The sequence below is a fragment of the Rhipicephalus sanguineus genome, chromosome 3, assembly GCF_013339695.2.
Source record: "Rhipicephalus sanguineus isolate Rsan-2018 chromosome 3, BIME_Rsan_1.4, whole genome shotgun sequence".
In the NCBI taxonomy this organism is placed as follows: Eukaryota; Metazoa; Arthropoda; class Arachnida; order Ixodida; family Ixodidae; genus Rhipicephalus; species Rhipicephalus sanguineus.
This window is the reverse complement of record NC_051178.1, coordinates 143,608,723-143,630,736: the sequence shown is the minus strand read 5'-3', so window position 1 is coordinate 143,630,736 and position 22,014 is coordinate 143,608,723. Positions and strand designations below refer to the sequence as shown.

At 43.1% G+C, this 22,014-nt stretch overlaps 1 protein-coding gene across 1 annotated transcript; it reads left to right on the top strand.

The window, feature by feature from the left end:
• Positions 1 to 1,468: 1,468 nt before the first annotated feature.
• Positions 1,469 to 21,771, top strand: LOC119387338 (glycine--tRNA ligase). Its single transcript, XM_049413484.1, has 9 exons — positions 1,469 to 1,639; positions 1,738 to 1,902; positions 5,646 to 5,758; positions 6,920 to 7,060; positions 11,432 to 11,517; positions 12,937 to 13,046; positions 15,624 to 15,717; positions 18,743 to 18,930; positions 20,496 to 21,771. The coding sequence occupies exons 1-9, from the start codon at positions 1,487 to 1,489 to the stop codon at positions 20,604 to 20,606; spliced, it is 1,161 nt and encodes a 386-aa protein (XP_049269441.1). The 5' UTR covers positions 1,469 to 1,486; the 3' UTR covers positions 20,607 to 21,771.
• Positions 21,772 to 22,014: the final 243 nt, after the last annotated feature.

Genomic DNA, 22,014 nt, shown 5'->3' with positions numbered 1-22,014 from the left:
GGGGGAAAAGTTGTGTCCCTGGTGGCACCTATGTAGAGAAGGACTAATAAATCTGCAAAGTTTCGTTGCTCTCCGTCTCCAGGAAGTGGGTCAGGGGAAATCTTTATTGAACGCGCCTCGTGTATATGTATATATATATATATATAGTAGTGGGAAAAGAATCACGCAGACCCCGGTAGAATAAGGAATGAAGAAGGAGACTACGACTTTCGTTGCTTTGGCACTGTGTATTTTCACTAACGTTTCGTTTGGTGGACCAGACTTTGTCAAAGTCTGGTCCACCAGACGAACGTTAGTGAAAATACACAGTGAAAGTCTGGTCCACCAAACGAAACGTTAGTGAAAATACACATTGCCAAAGCAATGAAAGTCATAACGCCATGGTTGTCATTCACGATCGCAGGGCAAGTGACGATGAGCAGTAGTTTTGTTTTGAGTGCTACGCCAAAAACATAGCGGGAGTTCTTGAACGATTCTACCGTGGCTTGCACACACATCAAAGCTGCCGGCAGCATCATGGTGTATGGACATTCTGTCGCCATACATCTCAATGGCGAAAATTTTACCAGGATGTGGGTGTGGTGCCAGAAAGTGCATCTCCGATGAAGACACGAGTCTTGTAATGTTGCCACACGGCTGTGGAAGTCACGCGCCAACGAGAAATGGTCGAGTTGCTAGCGGAATGTCGCAGCAATCCCAGGCAAGCTCCTTTTCCTTATGTGGTAGCACTCGCAAAAACTTTGTTGCCGCGGAAGTACCCAGGAAAAGTATTCGTTGTGATGAGATTTTTCGCATTGTTTTCTACAGGTAGCTGATGGGGAATTGAAAATTATTCGTTGTGGCGGAAATTTTGTTGTAGCGGAGTTTGTTATAGCGGGATTCAACTGTATATTTGTACCACTTTGAAAAATAAAACAAATGTTGGAAGTTAGCGCTGTGTCAGCATCGTTCTTTCTTTTCCTTGTTCGTTTAGTGTTCTATAAAAGTGTAAATCACTGCATAGCTGTCTACTAGTTGGTTATTTGGAAGCCATTGTTTCGATGTTATCTTGTGTGCGCCGCATATTGTCCGAGTCTGAGCTGTCGTGCACTCAGAGCAATTGGTCTTATCTGGCCAGAGTAAGCCAATTTATTTGGTGGATAGTACTACTGCACCTCCTTCTCACCCTTCTGGAGTTCACTGATTTATCTCATTGCTAAAGAGTGACAAGTCAGACCAAGCATATGCCAATTGGCCAAGACGGATGTCGGGATTTTTGGTGGGGCTACATGTTTCGATGGCTGTACAATGTGCACAACTTTACATCCACAACGACGAAGCAAACAACACCAATAATTATTTGGACAGGCCTATACGATCCTCATCAAGAAACAATACCAGTTCATCTAGAATTTAGTGCATATTTCAGCATTTATGAACGAATGCTACAGTACAACTTGGTCATGTTCTTCAAAAATTTCACTCTATTCTTTACAGTGAGTTCACCATGGCTGAGATTGAGCACTTTGTGGACCCCTCTGACAAGGCACACCCCAAGTTTGCATCTGTGAAGAACCTAGAGATGGTCCTCTACTCGGCGTGCAACCAGATGGATGGCCAGCCTGCACAGAAGATCACTATTGGGCATGCCGTTGAGAAGGTACGAGAATTGCCACGGCTGTCTACGTCATCACGATTGTTTTCTTTGTGTCCGTGTCTTTGTCAAGTGTGACTAACCCAAGTCACGTTTGTATTTAGGGCCTGGTTGCCAATGAGACCCTGGGCTACTTCCTAGCACGCATTCAGCTGTTCCTGGAGCGTGTTGGTGTCGACCCTGCAAGACTGCGATTCCGACAGCACATGAGCAATGAGATGGCCCACTATGCCTGTGACTGCTGGGATGCAGAATGCAAGACTTCCTATGTAAGTGCAGTTTTCTTCCATTTTCTGTGTTATTTATTGGGGCAACCGGATGCATCTGAAGCTTTGTTTGACAGCCAGACTCTCTCTCTCTCTTTTTTTTTTCTGTTAAAGATTTTGATAGGACCCTTTGTTTAATAAAGTGTTACAGCTTACCATAATCCACTTCCGTCACCTGCTACTGTGATTAGGCGTCTGCACATGTGCGATTTCGCATAATGCTGCAGCTCCTGTGGGGCGACTTTCCAAGCCAACTGTGCATGCTTTCTTTTTTTTAAAGGGCCCCTCACCAGGCCACATAGCAAATTTTAGTTAGACGCTGGAAGTGTTGTGTGCCGAATGAAGAGCAGTATGCCGCAAGAATTTTCAAATCGGTTCATTACGAGCTGAGAAAAACAATAATTTGTAGCGGCGCGAAACCATGATGCGAGGAGGCGAGTTTCAAACCCTTGCCACTCGCCCCGTGTAGCCTCAGCCATATCCCTTCCCTGCCCTCTTCACTTGACACATACGCATGAACACGTCATGCGCATGCATGGTCACGTGCGTATGACGTGCCCGAGCCAGCCCGAGCACGCGAGCGGCGTTGCACGGCCGCTACCTTTGTTTTTATGTAGCGGCCGTGGGCGTTTTATCGGCGTTCTCTGTGGTGTACTGCCTGTTTCTGCGGGACGGGCATGAAAGTTGAGACATTTGTACGGGCACGAGAGTGGCGGTATCATGAGCCAGTGCCGCATTAACGTTTTACTTGGACGCGGTAGAATAAACGAGCATAATGAGTGCTCGAACGCGCCAGAACATTACTTTCGTTTCCAGGGCTGGCGTCTGCTCGATGCGCTAACCGCGGGACACGAACGCTTGGGTAAGGGAGGCACATTAGCCCCGCATCTCGCAGCAATTCACTAAAAAAATGAAAAAGACGCACACATTCCCTTTCTGTGTCTCATTATTTCTCTCAAGTTTTATTAATCTATTCAAGCAACAAATTACACAAACTACACATGTCGTGTCAAATAATCATCGCAGTGTCACGTGCTACTGTTGGCGACGTCAGAGCACAGTCGTCTACGTAGAGGAGCGACGTCACAGCACTACCATCTACGTAGGGCCATTTTCTCATGTACGTCATACCCTCATTCTCTAAAGCGCGCGCCCGCGAGAGGAAGGGCAATCAGCGTTCACCTTGAAGTTGGACCCACTTCCGCGGCGCGTAGCGTTGCAAATTTTGGCAGACGTGATCGTGAACGCCAGTGTATGCATTGCGCTCGTTAGCTCAAAATTGTCAAACCTGGTGAGGGGCCCTTTAAGATCACTGCTACGGGCAGCCACGTTGACGGTAGAAAACCAGATGAAGCTCACACATGCACAGTTACATAGGAGATGCAGTGGTAGGCCGAGGTGTGCATGTGCAGAAGTTAATCATAGTGTGCTTTAACTTGCTAGTCTGTTGGCATTGGCAAAGGTAAAGCCAGTGAAGACTGTCTTGCGTACTTTTCTCTTGGTTTTGGCAGTGCTCTGAAAGAACTGTTTTTACAACTGACGCACAACTGCCGATCTTTATTCACCCTTTATAGGAGGATATGTATATACAGTTAACCCTCTGAGGGTGAAAGACATATATGTACATCATTCGCTAACAGCCACAAGATGGTTAAAGACGTACTTACATGTACGTCATTTCTATATGTTTAAAACATGCGCCTTTTTCGATTATTTCTCTTGCTTGGCGTGTGCTGCCACACTGCAGGAATACATGGAATTTTTTTCTTGTGCCGATGTCTCTCAGTTTTTGTTTGTTTGTTTGTTTGCTTGTTTTATACACTATATATATGCTTTACTACCGCGGTACGCCGGCTAGTTTCGGTTTCATTCTTTGGCCGGTTCCCGCTTGTTGCACCCGCAAAACTGATGGCTCTCCGGTTTAGAATCTTTCAAAAGGTGACCGATTTGTTACTCTCGTTTATTGCTACCCAGTACACAATTACGCCTGTTTCCGTGCAGGCGCTGACTGACACAAACGATGCCGCTGTGGTTGCGTTTCCTGTTTCGGGGACTCACAAAAACCGCTTGCGTCTCGTTGGCGATAAGATGAATGATTTTTATAGGTTTCGGACTTGTTCTTGCTTTCCGGATGCATGATTATTATAGGTTTCGGACTTGTTTTTGCTTTCCAGATGCGCTCACAACTAGACAGTTTTGTTCAGTGCGCTCATCCGCGCAGTTTGCTTGTGCTATAGAAGTGCGTGCCGGTTCCTTTGCCACAAGTGGGTCTAGTGGCGATTCCTCCGAATGGCTGCTCAACTGCCAGATCAGAATCTGATTCAGTAAATGTCAGCCCATCATATGAGGAGTTACGAGTTAAGACTCTGATGTTGATGAGTGAGCGACATCACAAAAGCGTGCACGGCGAGACGATGCTGACTGGATCAAAAGTGGCTTGTCTCCCCCCTCCCCTCCTCTTGTTTCCACTTAACGCCACCTCAAGCACTTATTTTTGTACGTTGGTGAACTACACAGACGTTTATTTCAACGCATAATTTTTTAACAGTCGTTGGGGTTTTTTTTTAGAATTTATCTTGCTGTCACTCACTAATAAACCATGTGTATGTAACAACATAAATTATTTTTTTTGTCACTTCACGGTCACCCAAAAAATTTGAGACAATTTTTTTCCTAAATAGATTCGTCTGGAAAATTTCATTCAGCATTACAAAAATACACACTGGGGGGACGCATTTCGCAAAAAAAATCTACCCTCAAAGGGTTAAACACCTCTACCGTGAACATCTTTACACTGAAATGAGCTGTGTAACAAAGGATTCTCCATGTCCCGGCTATGCTTGAAGCATTGCGGTGCGCAACCTTGTGAAAGGCGTGATCTGTATAACAAAGAACTTTATTGGAGATCGCAAGTATTTCGTTAAAAAGGCGTTTGACTTTATACAAGAACTGCACATGGCTGTTGAAACCGTACTATATAACCTGATAAATGAGGGATGCTGGAAGATGGTTCATATAGAAAAGTTGAGCTTGTAAGAAGTCAGTGCATTAAATTTCGTGGCCATCATCAGCTAATGCATAGACATGAAGGACAGATCTTTCTCTCAGTGATCTTCACTTGTCCTAAATGAACTGACACCATCATGCTGCTGCAATTCTTCTTATTGATATTTGCTCCACCTGCCATCTTTGACTGCATTTCCATTTATTTGGCACCGACTCTTTAACTTTGAGGCCATTGGGTATTTTAGGCTTATGCAAATATTCAATATTTTATAATACTCAGGTAAGTATTGTGCCACTCTGGTATTCACTTCAGTCCAAATATATCAATATTTGGAACAGATAAATATGTCTGTGTGCTATTGATTATCTTTTTCTGGCTTACAAAGCTTTATTTCCAAGCAAGAGCAGCTTTTTGCCTTATGTAATATTTCTTCTAAGTATCATTAAGCAATTAATGATTAATTGATTCAAGCGAGTGATTCAAGCATTAAGTGATTAATTAATTGATTCAAGTCAGGCATGAAAACTCAAGTGCAAAGAAAACTTGTGGTAAAGTTACTGTGGGACCTTTTCTAAACCATTGAACTTTGCTGAACCATAGAACTTCGTGCCTTATTCTAGAGTGGCTCCAGCTTTTGATATGATGTGCTAGTGTGACTGTGCAATTAAAACTGTGAACTTACTTATTTCACGTTTTACCTTTCCATGCATGTTAATATCCTTTATGTCCTTCTTTTCAGGGTTGGGTCGAATGTGTTGGCTGTGCAGACCGCTCCTGTTACGACTTGAGCCAACACACCAAGGCCACAGGCGTGCGTCTTGTGGCTGAGAAACCACTCCCACAACCAATATCCTTTTACCATCATGTGATAGTGCTGCTAAATAGTGTGTTGTCCTAACAGCAACGCCTTTATTTTCCGCATGCACAGCTTAGTACTTTTTTACACCAAGTTTCGCCCATGTGAAACACGGTTGAAGTAAAATATAACGTCATTGTTTAAAAGCCAGTGGTTGTCTTGATCGCAATAATAGTCACTCATGAAGATATTTTTCACTCCTCATAATAGATATTTCTTCATGGCTTTGTGTTCTTGTGCTTTCTCAGGCTGTCAGATATTAATGTCATTTTGAGCTTTGGCAACTACTCCTTATGTCTTTAGTTTCTGTGTCATGGTCATGTAAGTTTGCATTGATTGAAAGCTTTATGCACGAAAAGTGAAGAGGAAGGGTTTTTCATGAGGTCGCAGGCATAGCACAGAGTTCTCCATTAGGGGGAGGGGGGATGGCAAGCTTCACTGCACCTCCCCCCTCCCCCGCCTCTTGATCGAGTCCGAAAAAAAGAAAACGAGCTCCGCAATAGATCCAAAACTGAAAATGAGGCGATGACTTGCTTCTAGCAAAGGCCTGTCATAGGTCCCCGGCTTTTTGGGGTAAAGATGGGAAGTAAACAGTCCTTTAAAAGCAACATCAGAGGTCCTTGGTCGCCATAATCGTCAAAAAGCATGCGTTAAAAAATGACGTGAAAGGTCCAACTGATAGTGGGAGGGGTACACCTGCGCAGCATGCCTATGGAGGCAGGGCTTTACGTGATCAGGACGGTCAGTATAGTTTACTTATTTGGGCAGCTTAGTGTCACGATTTTCATGAAGCGTTCAAGGAGCGTTCTGTACCATTATGTACCGGCGTTCTGTACCGTTCTGAAGCATTCTGTACCGGCCACAGTAGTCTAGTGGTTACTGGGCTGGACTGCTGACCCGAAGGTCGCGGGATCGAATCCTGGTCACGGCGTCCTCATTTTTGCTTGGAGCTCGAAAATGCTTGGAGCTCGTGTATACTTAATTTAGGTGCACGTTAAAAAATCCCAGCTGTTCAAAATTTATGAAGCCCTCCACTACGGCGTCCCTCATAATCATATCATGGTTTTGGAACATTAAACCCCCACAGTTGTTATTATTATAGTACATCTTCCGTGTAGCTCTTTTCTTTGATTCACAACGTGGTCTCGGCACAAGACTGTAGACGTGGTGGAAGCCCTTCCAAACAAGGCAGCCATTGGCAAGCAGTTCAAGAAGGAGGCTAAGCCAGTTTCAGATGCTCTAGCAGCACTCTCTGCCCAGCAGGTTGACCTACTGGAGAAGGATCTCAATGAGAAAGGGTGAGCTTTTCATCCTGAATTATATCATATCATTGTTGAAGGTTGTAGACCTTGATGCTGTCGGCGCTGTGGTAATTTTCACTTTCAGCTGTAATAAAGATTTTTACTGGCTAATGTGTTTACTTCAGATGTGCATACTAACTGCAAGACTAGTAGTGCTTGTCCTACTTACCTGTTCTTTGTGTCTGTGCCCAAATTATTTACGCTTGTTTTTTCCAGTTATAGTAGTGCATTTACATTCTAACACAACTGTTTCAGAGTGGAATACCAGGATAGTACCCTCTGAACAGCAACACTAGTGGTGACATGTTGCGAGATTGTGCCCAACGAAACCATGTCAGCCCACTATTAAATTTGCCCTACCGGTACATCAGTGCAGATAAAAAAACAAGACGGGTTAGGACGGCTACTCATATGATGAAATCGCAAAATTTTGTTGACTCCAGCCTTCTTCAGACAACAGTGAAAGGGCTCATTCTAGAAACATTCTTCATTAAGACCTATTACTGATGGAGCTAGTTATAGTAATTAATACTATATCAATGCATTTTAATGTGAGTTCACATATAATCATTATTAGTAGAGCTGTGCGAATAGCAAATGTTTGGGTGCGAAGCGAATTCGAATATTTTTCTAATATTTCTCGAATATTTCTAGAATATTTTTCGAATACTTCGAAGTGAAATTGCAGAAAAAAAGTTAGAGAGGATCCCTAAGCATACTCTTAAGAGATAGCAACATCAAAGTGTTTTTGCTAGGTCAGGCACGTAGGCAAGGGGGGGGGGCCCGGGGGGCCCGGGCCCCCCCCCCCCCCCCGAAATTCGTCCGGCCTTCTATACTCCCGGGAAACTTTTGTTTTATTTTTGCCATGGAAATACTTTTTTTCGGACAGTTAGGCCTTGGGCCCCCCCCGAAAAAAAATCCTGGCTACGTGCCTGTGCTAGGTTGATGAAGCACTGGCGGGGTGGTGTTTCATAGTTGTCTTATCAAGAATGAGGCAATGTAGCGGCCGAATTCTATTTATGTACATGATTTGGTGCAAACAAAGTGTTGCCGACAACACTTTACATGTGATAGGCAAAGGTGCCATTACCTCAGCCTCTCCTCCTCTTTCAACTTCTGTGGAAGCCCAACTGATGTGGCGGACAAGGGTGTGCTCCCTTCAAGTCCGGAGTTCCAAATCTGCCTCATAGACGCTGATATATAAGAACATCTGAAATTTTGGATGCTAAAAAGCTTCGGCGTCTGATTTTTTGGACTTCCTGCCCAAATATCAGGCCCAAAACAGCATTAATTCAGCCCCCAACTCTGCCAGACCTTTCATCTCCACGTTGGAACCAGCGTTTTCTTGAGGTAATACATTTGCGACCGTAGCGGAGCTTGAAAGGCAGCTTTGCCGCAATACCGGAGTGTGATGAGGTGAAGCATATTGAAAAATTTGGGGACCACTTCCAATCGGTTGTTGACTGTGTCTTGGCAAAGTTCGACCGTAACGGCGCTTGAAAGGCAGCTTTGCCGCAATACGAGAGTGTAATGAGGTGAAGCATATTGAAAATTTCAAGGGGTCACTTTCAAGCGGACGTTGACTGTCTTGGCTATGTTCGACTGTAACGGAGCTTGAAAGGCAGCTTTGCCGCACTACGTGAGTGTAATGAGGTGAAGCATATTGAAAATCTGAAGGGGGCACTTTCAGTTGGACGTTGACTGTATTTGTTTTTGGGAAGTTCGAATAGTTCGAATAATAAAATTCCAGTACGAATCGAATCGAATAGCAAACACTATTCGAAAAATATTCGAAATTTCGAATATTCGCACACCCCTAATTATTAGCTAAAGTGCTCTTCAATGCCAATTACACCTATGTGCCCTTTAAATAGCCCTGCTTGGTTCCTACAGCATCTCTGGAAGCTCTAGCGTGATAAATTCCCTCATGCAGTCTTTACCTAACACATTGTTGTAGCATGCAGTTAATTCCAGCTGTACAGCCATGATGCTCAATTTTATTGTATTGTCAAGGCTTTGTTTGAAAAAAAAAATCTAACCTATTCTTCAAAGCCCTCCTCCAGTACTGCTTGTACTAAATGATGTGTTTTTCTGTCACCTGTTAGTAAACCAATGAGAAGGCACATTTTAATGCTGTTTTGAGAAGTTACATAAGCTTCTTTTTGTGCAGTGCTGGTCAAAGTCCTCACATGACGGAGGTTCATGGAAAGATCGGAATTTGAAGTAGTACTTTGTGAAAATGGTTGCTGATGTGATTGCAGATGTGCTCGCCTACATAATTAATCTAATTTTCGAGTCTGGCACATTTCCCCGTGAGTTGAAAATAAGTAAGGTAATCCCAGTATTTAAAAAAGGTGACAGATGCTTAATATCTAACTACAGACCTATATCCATTCTTCCCTTTTTTAGCAAGGTAATTGAAAAATTAATACATGTTCGACTGTCCAGCTACCTCACTAAATTTCACCTGTTTCATCCGAATCAGTTTGGCTTTGGACAAGGATATTCGACTAATTTAGCCCTCATTTACTTTACAGAAAAATGCAAACAAGAAATTGACAGGGGTAACTTCATTGGTTCTGTTTTTTTAAGATTTTACTAAAACGTTTGATACACTAAATCATAACATTTTGTTCTCCAAACTTTCATCTTATAGCATTGCTGGCAACTCTCTCCATCTTTTTCGCAGTTACTTATCTGATAGAGAGCAATTAGTATCCATCTCTGGCATCCATTCCACTAAAAAAAATAATTAATGTTGGTGTTCCACAGTGCTCAATTCTGGGCCCACTGTTATTTCTACTCTACATTAACGATCTCCCGCAATGTCTAACCACATCAACTGAATGCATTTTATATGCTGATGACACGACCCTCCTATTTCTAAGTAATTCAATGAGCAACCTAATAACAACCCTTAATGTTGAGCTTCTTAACGTTAGTGCATGGTGTACTAAAAATAGACTTTTGATAAATCCCTCCAAAACTAAGTTTTTAATTTTTAATTCCAGGACAATAAATAACGCCCAAGTTCCTCCGCTTTTTATCGACTCGTATCCCATCCACCTATCAGATCATTGTTCTTTCCTTGGAATTAAACTCGATTCCCGGTTAAAATTCAACTTACATATTCAAGAACTGCAGCGGAAAACATCTTATGGTATTAGGATATTACGAAAAGATAGATGTTATTTTGATTTGACTACTTTGATCACTTTATATTATGCATTCATTCACAGTCATCTTAACTATTGCATTGCTTCATGGAGTCAAACATATAACTGTCATCTATCTTCACTCCAACATGTACAAAATCAAGCCATTCGCATTCTCACCTGGAGCAGCCGACGCTCCAATGTTACTAATTTGTACCATGAACTAAACCTGCTTAATATTGACAACCTGAACAAATTTAATGTATACATGTTTGCTTATCGAGTAGTTAAGGACCACAGCCTTCTAAAATTTATTCTCATCCTCATCCAAAACCTTTCTAATTCGAACATTACCCGTTTTTCCTCAAATAACAACTTTTTACTTCCTAAGGTACGAACTAACTATGGTTCTCAAAGACTAGCTTTTGTTCTAATCAAGCTTTGGAATTCTTTGCCGTATAATATTAAGTGTGCTTTTTCCGTTTCGTTATTCAAACATCAGCTTCGCAAATTCATATTTTATCAATAGTACCATTTATTGAATGTTCTTCAAACAACTTCAATTCTGTCGTTATAATTGTGTTTGCTTCTTATTATGTTACAGTTCCCTACGCTTATCCTTTTATGTTTTACATTATATTTCTGTTTTTTTTTAGTTTTGTGTTTGCTTTTTTATTATGTTACAGTTTCCTATTCGTTTATGTTTTACGTTATATTCCTGTTCGCATCGCTGTTTTGTACTATGAATACTTCATACTATGTATATTCTGCCATTTTCATTTCTGCTGTGAAGTAGTGTTATTTTTTTCTACCATTATAATAAGGTCCCCCTACAGTGTTTACACTATGGGACCTTTTTCTGTACTAAAATGTTTATATTCTGTATATGTACTAAATATTGAATAAGCTTCAAACTTCAAACTAAGCAACAGTGGTGAGACGATGGTGACAACAGTAGTCTCAAATGCTTATTGCTTCCTGGTTTGCTTAATCACTGCTTTAGCTGTTTTTCACTTTATGAGACTAATCGCGCAATACTGACAGGCTGAAGCCAAAATATTGAAAAGAGGACTTGTTCTTGTCAGGGCTCGGATGATGTCTCTTGCCGAAAGTTGATACCTGCCTAGACATTGCTTGTTCAGTGGCTGTCGATCATTTACAGCGGCCTCATGTTCTTTGCAAACGTTGTGACAGTCACTTTCTTGCCATGCAGGGAGTCCGAAGTGGCAGTGGGTGACTCGAAAGTGAAGATCACTAAGGACATGGTTCAAGTGAAGCGTTACCAGAAGACTGTGCATGGTGCGTTCATCAATGGCTACCTTATAATACCCCTGTCACACGGGCACCCGTGAACTCCGTTTAACTCCCTCGTCTTTTCCTCGAGGGAGATGGGGTTCATGTCACACGGTCACCATTTCGCTGAGGAAGTTAAATGGAGCTTTTGGTGGAGGGAGTTCGGTAATGACCGTTTCGGCTCGATGGTGTATACTGTCGTTCCCAGCCAGCTACTGCTACGCTGAAAACCGCACTAGCAAAATCGTCCTAATGAGCTCAATTATAATTTTAATAACTATGCTCTTTTTTTGCGTAGCATTTCACGCCCCGTAGTGTAAGTTTTAGTTGTATTTTTTCGGACATCAGCGCTTGTACTCTCCACACCAATGCCTCGCCAAGCCGCCACTGTGAAGCGTCGCGCCATATTCATTTTTGCACGTGTGAGGCGCATGCACAAGCCCTGTGACAGCAATGATGATTCCGAGCACTTCATCAACACACAAAAACACGTGTTTGTTGTTTTAAAGGCAACTGCACAGGCAAAAAATTGGACGTTTCGACGAGCGCAGCAGCGCTGTTTCTGCCCCATGCGGCAACCGTCGAAAGCTTGCACCGGGCCATGTAGCACGGCCACAACTCCATTCTGGTTAAGCACCATTAAGGAGTTCAATGGGGAACAGAGATAAACGGAGTTCGGTGGTGGCCGTGTGACACTCTAGTCACTTCTTTTTCCTTGACATGCACTCACTCTGATTGCCGAGACATGCATGCATGATAAAGTTTCAAACATGTGGCGACTCATTAAAGGGCCAAAAATGATAAAAACAATATCAGCTATATTATTAAACTGGTCTTACAGTACTGTTCTGCTGTTAATTTTACCATTAAAGGGAGCTTGATAAGCATCAAACAAAATGAAAGATGGGTGGTGACTCCGCCTTCAATTTCCCACAAAAGCTTACAGTTACAGCACATGCTTATATGGCATGTACTTTTATGGCACTTATTTTGACTATTTATTTAAGATATTCTGCACTGTATTCTAAGAATGCCAACGACTAAACTTAACAGTCTTTAACATCAGCTCTTGAGCCACAATAGTCCAAATACGAATAAATACTTTGAAACGTGTGATGTCACTCAACATCAGGGCTTGGCTTTTGTGGGAAACGCGAAGAATAAAATTTAAAGCCTCCTCATCTTCTCTTCTAGTAAGCAACATATTACTGCAAAAGTCATGCGAATGTCACTTTTAGATATCTAACACTTTATCTGTCCAAGCTAATTTAGCTATCCTTTCTTGTGTCCCATTAATAGTATATGTGTAAACATGTCTTGGAGAAAAGTGTACGCAATAGCATGTTAGCTGTGTGTTGGGTGTGGCAATGTCTGAACTTTATGACTTAACATTTTGTAACGAACACCCCTTCCTCCCTTTTGCAGTGGATGAGTTGGTGCCTGGTGTGATTGAACCGTCATTTGGCATTGGAAGAATCATGTACGCTGTCTTCGAGCACAGTTTCCGAGTCCGGGAAGGAGATGAGCAAAGGACGGTGCGTTGACCCTTACCGCTGTGTTTTCTGTAGTGTCAGCAACCCACCAATTTCTGGCCGGAGTGTGCATCTCCTGAAGGTCGCATGCTACTATATTGCTGCTTGCATCTGGGACTAATTGTAGTGTTCGTTGATTCAACGAGCTCTCTTCGACAATCTCAACCTGTTGTCTCTAACTGTGTGAATTTAACTGTATGTTCCGTTGTACTTAGATACTGTACAAAATTTGTAAGCAGCATCTGTTTCAGTGCGGCTATGATAATTAGTTACATGTGTGCCTGGGACTTGCTGAATCTAACGTATTTGCCCAAACTTCTCGATGAATGCACCAGTAGCATTAACCTGTATGTTTCTTTTATTGCCAACCCTTTGGCTCTTAGCGCACACATTGTATAGTATTCACCTGGAATAGGGGATATTCAAAATGTACAGCGCCATCTGTCCACAATCCAGTAAGCTCGATCCGCCATGTTTTGTTGGGCGCGAAAACGAAACCAGTCGCATATCGCAGCCTTTCAGGTGCTTGTTGCTGATTATTTATCTTCGTTCTGCGATGAGTTCCCAATGCTTCGTGCGCTGTTCAGGCAACGACAGAGCCCTGACAATGCCAGGAACAAGGTAGCATTAATTTTAATGGAATTTATCAGTTAAATGAACGAAGAAAAATGATATACCGACGCGAACTTGTTTCGTCAACAAGATCGGCACTGTGTTTATGTTAGGAAATGACCGGCGCACGCCAAAGCGCTCTTCAACCTCAGTTCTTATTTCTCCGTTCAATTTAGTTGCTCGCCTGCAACATAAGCTACACTTACAGAACAATATGTTACGATATATGCATTTTAAAATAGACGGCCGACGTCGCACGTGCACGAGAGAGCATAATTGACCAACATTAGCTTATTGGTGTTGCAGATCGACGAAAGCAATGATTTACGTATATATAAACGTGTGTAGGCAGTGCCACAGACGCTGCTGCGCGCGTCCGCGGTAAATCAGTGCCGCCACTCGAGACCCGATTGCAAAGATCCACACAGCCATCGCCTTGCAAGCTTCGCAAGGCAGTGTTCGCCGAAGTACATAGTCCGCACACCGCGTCTGCCCTTCGCTTTACACCACCTTATCCCTCAGCTTTTATTTTACTTTTGCTTCCTTCGGTTAGCATGCGCTGCGAACACAGAGCCATAGTACAGATGGAGCTGTTTGTTCGGTAGATCTAGGTGGATCGGGCAGATCATCGTGCTCACCTTTCTGCGGACCGCGGACACTTGTATGCTTGTACGCTGTTGGCAATATCACGCGGCGCGCGATAATGCACGCCTCCGTGGCATGCAAAAGCAAAGAGTGCAATATTTTAAAAAGATATGTCAGTGAATGCACACGTATAGCTTTCAAGAAAACCAGAACGACAGTACTAAATCGGCGCGATAGATTACGACCACAAGGCATTATAAACAACCAGTGTGCATTAAAACAGCCTTACTCGGGCCGCTCTCTCTGTGCACAGTTCAAACGCTGCGATCAGTATTTTTGTTTCGTTTGCGGCGCACCGCTCTGCACATGTCCATGCTTTGTTCATTTTGAAAAACTACGACACATGCTATTGCGAAGGGTGTAGAGATACATGTGTCTAAAGAAATGAGTCGAATAACGCAGCACAGCGTTGCACAGGTCGTGCAGAAACAACGTGGTTTCGATATCTAACGCGTGTTTATAATCGCAGTGGGGAATACAATGTAGATGTATTGCTGTGCAAGGTTATCTAAGAAGTTTGAGAGTCACATCTCTGCAATGAACACTTTTCTTGACCGCTTACCTCAGATCGGAAGCACACGCCACTAGAGAACAGCAGTTCGGCTTTGCGAAGCGATGCGCCTCGTGCAGCTGCCATCCGGATGAGTCTTGAAGCGCGCAGAGCTCCGATATTGCGTTCCCGTCGATTTGTGGCAGTACAGTGAGGTTCACTGACCATTCGGCGCTGGACGACGAAAGAAACGGCCGTATTTTCGTGGTCCGAAAGCTCCGCCAGCGACTGCGGCTCAGCCTCTCCGTGGCCTCTCCTTATGGAGACGCTAGCAGGCAATTCCACAACGGCGCCCAACAAAAAATGGCGGACGCGCCCAGTGTAGCCAGAGCACCAAGCATTATGAATATCCCCTATTCGTTCTACATTGTTTGTGGGATACACATTCCGGTACCATTCACACACCCCTGTAACGATCAATATTCGGAAGGTTTCAGATGAAACATTGCTGCATTTTTTTTTTTATATATACACTCAAACCTCATTATAACGCAGTTACATCTTACACGAAAATAATTATATCCGAAAATTCGTTATAAATGTACATTCCTAACACTGTATGTATTGCAAGACTATTTTTCATTGACTTCGTTATAACTGATATTTCGTTATATCCGTGTTTGTTATATCGAGGTTTCAGTGTATATATACATGAGTTCTACAATCCTGAAAGTAGATTCTGTGTTTGTGTTTAGCTGTTGCTCAGAAGATGGTAGTTCGTTACACGATTACAAGTACACTTTGGGATTTTTTTTTTTCTTATTACTCTGCAGTACTTCTCCTTGCCCGCTGCGGTTGCACCACTCAAGTGCTCCGTTCTTCCGCTCAGCAACAATCCAGACTTTGCCAAGTTTGTGCAACAAATCTGTAAGTTTTCAGGGTGTATTTCATTCAGCTTATTATTTCAGATAGTCACTTTGTGTAGACATTCAACTGCTTAGTGAAAGACTGCTGGTCTAGTTCCTGGCCACAGTGATCTCGTTTTGATTGATTGGTACATAGAAATACCCATGAATTGAGATTTTGATGGCACTGAAGAATTTCAAACAGCTGAAATTAATCTTGAGTCATATGCCTTGCATGCCACGCAGTGCAATTGCAGATAGTACTATTGAATTCCGAGCTCTGTTGCTGAGTCGTCGCGCCTTTGGGAAGGTGCTTGTTTGCTCAATGGTCTGAAAAAACACCAAATTTTTTCATTTCTATGGCTGCTAGCTAATGCACTGTTTCTCCTTAAAAGGAACTTCAGCACAGCGCCATCTTCAATATCTTATTTAAATATGTACGTAAAATGCAGAAAGCTTCTAATTAAACAACCACTGGACTTATAGGAATGAAGTTTATTGCAAATGAGGGGGCAAGCTAAATTCTAGAAGCTGTAGGTAAGAAATTTTAACTTAAAATCTCATTCACTTGCTATAAAAAGCTGCCTTACACTGGTTTTAAAAAGCGCAACACCAAGTTTACGCAACGAAATGTGACTGTTCTGTTCTCTCACTTAGTGGTTTTACTCATTGGAACACCTTGTCCATAGGTCGGCAAAAAAATTGGAGCTCACTCAGACTCACTCAACAAATATATTTTGCTCTGAGGGCTCACTCGGACTCAGACTCACCAAAATTTTCCTCAACCGGACTCGCTCAGACTCAGACTCTAGCTAAACTTTTTCTCAACCGGACTCACTCAAACTCAAACTCACCAACGTGTTACTCAGCCGGACTCACTCAGACTCACGGCTTCACCCGAGTCTGAGTGAGCCTGAGTAAGTCGACTCATGAGTCCGTTGGCGTAAAATAAGCTTTTTTCGATCTTGGTGTCAATGCTCTTAAATGCCAATATCTGACATAATCGGTGCACTACAATGCGCCTTTTGATCTTGTACATTCAAATATGAGTTTTCAGTGGTTTCAATCCAGTACGGACATTTTTATGAAATACACGACTCACACGAGATATTTTTATCAAGAACTTCCCATGAAAGAGTTTGCTGGGGGAGGTCATGGAACCCTTTCTCCTAACCGCGCCTCTGACCAATAAATATTGAGGTGGCGCATGAATGCTAGTGTGCTGGGATAGATATATAGTATAAGAATTAGGGGTGTGCGAATATTCGAAATTTCAAATATTTTTCGAATAGTGCTTGCTATTCGATTCGATTCGCACTGAAATTTTACTATTCGAACTATTCGAACTTCCCAAAGACAAATGCAGTCAACGTCCGATTGAAAGTTACCCCTTCACATTTTTAATATGCTTCACCTCATTACACTGTCGTATTGCGGCAAAGCTGCCTTTCAAGCTCCGTTACGGTCGAACTTAGCCAAGAGACGAAGTCCGGTTGGAAGTGGTCCCTAGATTTTCAATATGCTTCACCTCCTCACACCCCCGTATTGCGGCAAAGCTGCCTTTCAAGGTCCGTTACGGTCGAACTTGGCCAAGAGACAGTCAACGTCCGTTTGGAAGTGGTCCCTAGATTTTTAATATGCTTCACCTCATCACACCCGCGTATTGCGGCAAAGCTGCCTTTCAAGGTCCGTTACGGTCGAACTTAGCCAAGAGGCAGTCAACGTCCGTTTGGAAGTGGTCCCTAGATTTTCAATATGCTTCACCTCATCACACCCCCGTATTGCGGCAAAGCTGCCTTTCAAGCTCCGCTACGGTCGCAAATGTATTAACTCAATAAAACGCTGGTTCCAATATGGAGATGAAAGATGTGGCAGAGTTGGGGACTCAATTAATGCTGTTTTGGACCTGAAATTTGGGCAGGAAGTCTGAAAAATCGGACGCCGAAGCTTTTTAGCATCCAAAATTTCAGATGTTCTTATATATCGACGTCTATGAGGCAGATTTGGAACTCCGGACTTGAAGGGAGCACACCCTTGTCTGCCACATCAGTTGGCCTTCCACAGAAGTTGAAAGAGAAGGAGAGGCTGAGGAAATGGCATCTCTGCCTATCACGTGTAAAGTGTTGTCGGCAACACTTTGGTTGCACCAAATCATGTACATAAATACAATTCGGCCTCTACATTGCCTCATTCTTGATAAGAAAGACAACTATGAAATATGACCCCACCAGCGCTTCATCAACCTCGCGAAAAGAAACACTTTCATGTTGCTATCTTACAAGAACATACTTAGGGATTCACTGCAACTTTTTCTGTAATTTCACTTCGAATTATTCGAAAAATGTTTGAGAAATATTCGAAAATTATTCGAAATTATTCGATTCGATTCGCACTCAATCTTTATTATTCGAATTCGCTTCGCACCCAAAATTTTGCTATTCCCACAGCTCTAATAACAATAATCTTTACTACAAACGCACGCCAGTATAAGGCTGATATAGTAATGCTGAAGATGAGTAGGCAGGACCCTAAGTCGGCAAAAGAAGGGGGAGCTCACTCGGACTCACTCAAGAAATATATCTTGAGCTTCAGACTCACTCGGACTCAGATTCACTAATATTTTCCTCAACTGGACTCACTCGGACTCAGACTCACTAAAATTTCCTTCAACCGGACTCACTCGGACTCAATCTCGCCAAAATATTACTCACCCGGCTCACTCAGACTCACGACCCGATCTGAGTCTGAGTGAGCTTGAGTGAGTTGACTCATGAGTGAGTTTGCCGACCTGTGACCTTATCTGACCTTTCATTTTCGAAGAGTACATTGTTCACAAGTACATTGGAAGATGCATCTCTTTCCATCACTGAACCATCTCTAGAAGCTTTGGGATGTCCCAGTACGTCATTAATTTCTAGGCAGCCTACTTCAGCCACATTTAACCCCGTCTGTTTTGCTCACTCCTTTGGCTGTAAAATCCAACTGATCTGCAATAGGTAGGCGGGCCCCGTTTTGTGTCATTCAACGATTTCTCTCCTTTTGTGCAGCATCCGCACTGACGCAGCACGATGTGGCACACAAGATTGACGATAGCAGTGGATCAATAGGCCGTCGCTATGCACGCACTGATGAAGTTGCAGTCCCATACGGCATCACGGTGGACTTCGACACTTTGCGGCAACCGCACACAGCTACCCTGCGTGAACGAGACACCATGCTGCAAGTTCGATGCCCTGTAAGTTGGCCAAATGGTATAAAAGGAGACCATGAGTGTTTAATACTCTATGGTTGCTTCTCTTTTTAAAGAACGTCTTAGCCTGTAACATTAAAGGGACACTAAAGGCAAATAACAATTTATGTCAGAGTGAAAGCTCAATGTATGACAACTTCTGAAACAGCAATATTATCAACAGCAGTGCCCTACTTACCGAGAAATTAAGCTAAATGTATCACATGATGAGCGCCACGAGTGGGACATTTTCGAAGTGATCCCGATGACGTATGAGAGTCTGCCTACAATAAATCACTAGTAATCAAACTAGCAGCAATAAAAAAAGAAACTTCTGTGCATCAAAAGACTTAATAAAATGCTGTTTGTTCGTTTCCGTTTGATTCATGGAAAAAAGAACCTCTGTGGCGTTACCATGGAGAACGGCGCGCGTGGTTCAAAGGTTCCGTTTTCACCGAACTGCGCTTCGCCCGGCGCCCTGCTTCGCTGACGCGGTCACGTGTCAGTGGTAGTTTCGGGATCGCGTACTGCCGGGTGTGTTTTGCACGCTCGTGAAAGCCACTCTGACAGAAAGTTCGACAAAATGCCGCATGCAATGACGCCGGCACTACGAGCCCTCAGCAGCATACCGCGTTCATCGGGGCTCAAGTCGCTGAATTGGAGCCCAGCGTCGCGAGCCAATGTCTCGTTGTCAAGTTCTCCGTCCACATCCATTGCGGCGATTGCGGCAAGCTTCGATGGCTTCGATGGCCGTTGTTGCTGCTGTGGGTCCCGCTACTTTCGCTCTGCTGCTACTAGTGTCGGCGGCCGCGCAGTAAAGGCGGGCAACGTTGGGCACGGCAGCAGTGACGTATGAAAGTCTGATTTCAGGCGGGTGATTTGAAGTGCGCTAATGCGATGCGGTCCACTAAAACGTGACTTTATTTCAAAATAAGCACTTCCTTGGCATAAAAGTAGCACTACGAGGTTTCTGGACCACTATTTCAACAATCAACGTCGACTTAATATTTGCCTTTAGTGTCCCTTTAATAGCTCACTTGGTTTCATACAGAGGTCACAATCAATGCTTTGTTTTGTTTAAAGCTATGTTCCACAACGACGGTGGCCGTGTGTTTAAAACCTTTAATACTACTAGTAGTGTAGTATTATTTTGCTAACAACGCAAGCAAGTGTGGTTATTAAACATAGCGTTAGACAAAACACGCATTATGATAGTCACAGCTATGTATGGACCTGCAATTGCATAGGGACGTCACTTAGGTGACCAGCCATGGCAGCTTAGTGGCTGTGGTATCATGCCGAGAAGCCTGAAGTAGTTGTGAGTTTGATCTCGGCTGTGACAGCTGCATTTTAATGGGGGCAAAGTTCAAGAACGCTTGTGCATTCAGATTTAGGTGTGCGTTAAAGCACTCTGACTAGTCAGTGCAATCAAGGAGACCCGTCTGAAGCTACAACTTCATAATCAAATCTTTCTTTTGGCCCTATCAAAACCCTATATAAAAACCTATAATTGTGGCTCCCACGAGAGCAACAGGTGTGTTGTACTGACGTGCGTTTGATTTCTCATGCAGCTTGAAGACCTTGCTCCTTTGGTCCATGACCTCGTACGTGGAAAGATCACCTGGGAACACGTTTGCTCCGTTTATCCAAAGTTCGAGCAGCAGGAAGTGACCAAGGCATAATGATGTCGGGAATAGGTGTTGCATATTGCAGCCTTGTGAACCCTGTCCACGGGGCTCCCCTCTACCACACATCGCACAAAGTGCTTACAAGAGGCTGCATGTTGTGTGGTCTTCCATTGGTATTTCATTCGTGCTGTGGATTTTGCTACGGGGTGGAGGACTTCTGCACCAATGTGTTTTTTTTTTCTTATGCGCAGGAGTGTCACAGGCCACATACTGTCCATTAGCCAATGGCCACATCTAATGTTGTCGGGTGCTACAACGTAGTGTTGCACGACGTATGCTTTTGTCGTCATCTTCTGGTTTCACTGTCCCTGTCTTTCTTATTTTTCTGTCTTGTCTTCATTTAATCCTTTCTAAGGTGAAGTGAAGTCCATGTACGAGGTGCTTGCTCACTGTGCCATTGAATATTAGCTATCTGGAGTAAGCAATGTTTTATAACTGCTGAAAAGAAGAAAAAGAAATCAGTGTAGAATGATTTGTATAGGGAAATGAACAAATTTCAGCTGCTCGGCAATTTAATCGAGTTTCTTGAAGTTTGAATTAATGATCACGAGCATCATTAGCTGACAATACTTCAGATTTTTTTTGCTAGTTGTGCCCCTCTCAAACAGTAAAGGACCTACAAGGGCCTATTATTTTGCGGACTAGTATTTCTTTATTTTCGTGTCTCAAATCGAATCTTTGACTGTGACGCTTTTGGAAAGAGTAAACCGTTTCTCCAAACTGGCACACTTGGCGTTCCGTATGAGTCATGTAGGGGGCAATCAGGCGACAACACGAGGAGCCAAAATAACAAAGCCTTTTGTTTATGTTTGCAGTCGGCCTGTTACTTTTAATAATATATGTATTTAACATCATGATTACTGGCATGTGTTGTCAAAGGTAAAAAACATTTGTTTATGAATACAGGGCCAGAAGCATTCTTTGCAGTGCTCAGCAGCAGGCTAGTGCTGCAAATACATTGCTAGGAAGCAATGTACTTCGTGCAAACTTATCGAAGTGCATTGTGGCATATATGGCGCACCCACTTGGCACCCATGGCACTTATTGGAACGAAGTCAGCTTCTGGAAGAAACGAAGATTCCAAACAAAGGGAGACAGAATGTTGAGCTTGGCTGTCTACTTTCTTTTGCTCAATAAATTGCAAAAAGTGACATGTGTCCCTGCATTAAATGTTTTGGCCTAATGGAATCACTCCTGTGTGTCCCGAATCATTTGTGTTATATTTAGAGCTAAAGGTATTGGATCTCAATGCCTCTAATGTCTGCTTTTTATGCTTATTTATGAAGAAATAAATGCTGATTATTTCTTTTTTACTTGAACGTTCACACTTATATCTGGTAGTTTCGCTGAGCAGAGTTCAAACATCTTTCATTGTCAAGGAAAACTTGAGCAAAGAAAAAAA